This window comes from Anabas testudineus, chromosome 5, assembly GCF_900324465.2.
Source record: "Anabas testudineus chromosome 5, fAnaTes1.2, whole genome shotgun sequence".
Classification (NCBI taxonomy): Eukaryota; Metazoa; Chordata; class Actinopteri; order Anabantiformes; family Anabantidae; genus Anabas; species Anabas testudineus.
In genome coordinates, this window is record NC_046614.1 from 25,741,072 (window position 1) to 25,743,722 (window position 2,651).

The 2,651-nt window shown below is 45.8% G+C and overlaps 1 protein-coding gene across 1 annotated transcript in view; it reads right to left on the minus strand.

Moving 5' to 3' along the window:
• LOC113153546 overlaps window positions 1-2,414 on the minus strand; it is a 6,510-nt gene extending 4,096 nt beyond the window's left edge. Inside the window, exon 1 of the mRNA XM_026347225.1 lies at window positions 2,276-2,414. Within this exon, the coding sequence (XP_026203010.1) occupies window positions 2,276-2,414 (139 nt within the window). The remainder of the gene's footprint in view (window positions 1-2,275) is intronic.
• Between the last annotated feature and the right edge of the window lie 237 nt (window positions 2,415-2,651).

The following is a 2,651-nucleotide window of genomic DNA, read 5'->3' on the forward strand; positions in this document are numbered from 1 at the left end:
ACCCAGCTGACTGCACGCTCTGCACAGGAGAATCCAAGTGTGGGTGTAGTCATGTTGGAGTTATTGGGAAAAACCTTTGAAGGCTGGAATGAGTCACACAGAGCAACAAAACCAATTATTAATGCTGTTCAGTAATGAGTCATTGTTCTCATCATAGTTTTATAGTAAACTGCCTAAAAACAATTACAAAAAAAGAGAGAGAAAGAAGTTTGTTCCTCTTCATCATAGAAAGCTACAACATTTAATGGATGTAGTTCAGACTAATGTTAGCTCAGGCTTCAGTCGGGCTCCTGTTCAACCATTTGTTTAGACTAGTTATACGTAGATATAGATGTAGAGCTTCCTAACGTGTTGAGCTTAAAGCTCCACGTCCTGATGAATCCAGTGGAAACAGAAGACAGAAGTCGTGAGCTGGAGCAGTTTAAATCCACCACAGTCCAACATCAACCTCCTGCTGTGGTTTTATATTGTGGGAGTGTGCTGATCCACTGCATTCAACACCTGTTGAAGTCAGAAGTAGTTTTAGGTGTAGGACCGTAAAGGACAGTAAATACAGTCGATATGTTGTTTAGCTACTTTCCACTGAAGATAGTCGTCATCACTGGTCGTCTCCTGTGTTGTACATTTCCTGAATTTAAAATATGACATAGTACTTGATGTAGAAAGATACACTGGAGTATCAATAAGTGATTATTCTGTATTCTGTCTCATTATTCTGAAAAGTAACTAAAAACTAAAGTAGTGGAGTAAAAGTCTGATTTTGGTGTCACAGCACACACACACACACACACACACACACACAGTGTGTGAGAGTGGAAGTATTTACATCACACGTTTGTGTCTCCGGGATGTTTTTGTGACAGACTAGTTGGTCTAAGCTGTGTGTGTTTGTTGTGTGTGTGAGAGCTTATCCTTCTTTACAAAGGCTAACCAGCTGTGTTGACAGAAGACGCTGATTCTCCATTCTCTTCCCTCCCATCCTTCTCTTTCCGTTTAGCCCCCACCCACCCACACACACACACACACACCCACACCCACACACACACACACACACACACACACACACACACACACACACACACACACACACACACACACACACACACACACTTACCGAGACTTGTCCATGAATCTTGTCAGTTTTAATAAATAGTTACATCTTTCAAGCTGCTGACATCGCAGAGAGACGCAGATCAGAGGCAGAGAGAGAGAAACAGTGTAGAGAGGGTGGTGGAGCAGCGAGGGGGGGGGGGGGGGGGTGAACAATAGGAAATCAAACTGAACTCTGACTTGTCTGTGTGCTGTTCACCGGGGTACGTGTAGAGCAGCAGTTTGTGCTTGTTGGTGTGAGAGTGTGTGATGAAGAGAGAACGGAGAATAAAAGAAAACATAGAAACAAATGACTCAGCAAATCCTTAAACTAACTGTCATCATCGACTCCAACTGTGTGTGTGTGTGTGTGTGTGTGTGTGTGTGTGTGTGTGTGTGTGAGTGTGTGTGTGTGTGTGTGTGTGTGAGTGTGTGTGTGTGTGTGTGTGTGTGTGTGAGTGAGTGTGTGAGTGTGTGTGTGTGAGTGAGTGTGTGTGTGTGTGTGTGAGTGTGAGAGTGAGTGTGTGTGAGTGTGTGAGTGTGTGTGTTAGTGAGTGTGTGTGTGTGTGTGTGTGTGTGTGTGTGTGTGTGTGTGTGTGTGTGTGTGTGTGTGTGTGTGTGTGTGTGTGTGTGTGTGTGTGTGTGTGTGTGTGTGTGTGTGTCGTCTTGTTTCTCTTGATTCCACTTTCTTCTTCTCCATCACACTCGTCCTGGTCTGTATTAGAACCAGAACAGAACACGTTGTTCATTTCTCAGCGTGGATCTCTGCTCTGAGACGACTGATCGATGGACGTCACTCTCAGATCTAACAGAGCGTCCTGTGTGATTCAACCACAGACCGACACACTGAGGTGAGAAGTCCCACTGATTTGCATTGAAGCTGGTTTGAAGTTTACATTTCTGTTTGGACTCAGGACCTTCTAATTAAGAGTTTCTGTCTCGGACTGAAACGTTATGCTGAATTCAGCTGCTGTGGACGTTGAGGCACATGGAGCCTGGATTGTTTGGATGCAGCTCTCCAGCAGCTGTGGATCAGTGTCACCACACGGTTCTGTGCAGAGTTTTCTACAGGCCTCAGGAATTTAACACAAGATGAGTAAAAACACAACGTCTCTGTCGTCATAGCAGTGAGTGTCCCCACTGCTGTAGGTGTACAGACAGTGTGTGTGTGTGTGTGTGTGTTGACGTAAGCAGCCCGCGGCGCTCGGCTCGTTGGTTACCATGGTGACCGATTGGCTGTGCTCCACCGTGCCCTGTGTCTGCTGCTCCTCTGGACTTCTCTCTGCCTGTCGGCCTGTCTCCGTCTCTCTCACATAAAAGAGCATCTCCCCTGCTCAGACAAAGCGGCTTGAGGAAATGAGATTTGTTCCGGAGGCCGGGACGGAGCGACAGAGGGAGAGGGAGACAGTCAGACAGAAGGCAGAAGGGAAGAGATGCTACATGTCGGCTCTGTTTCTGTTTCTTACGCTTCCTTTACCCTCGGTTGTGATGTGTAACTCATAACGTACAAAAGAAAAGTATGTGATGAATTTCTGATTGTTTGTACATGAGCTGGGAATTTA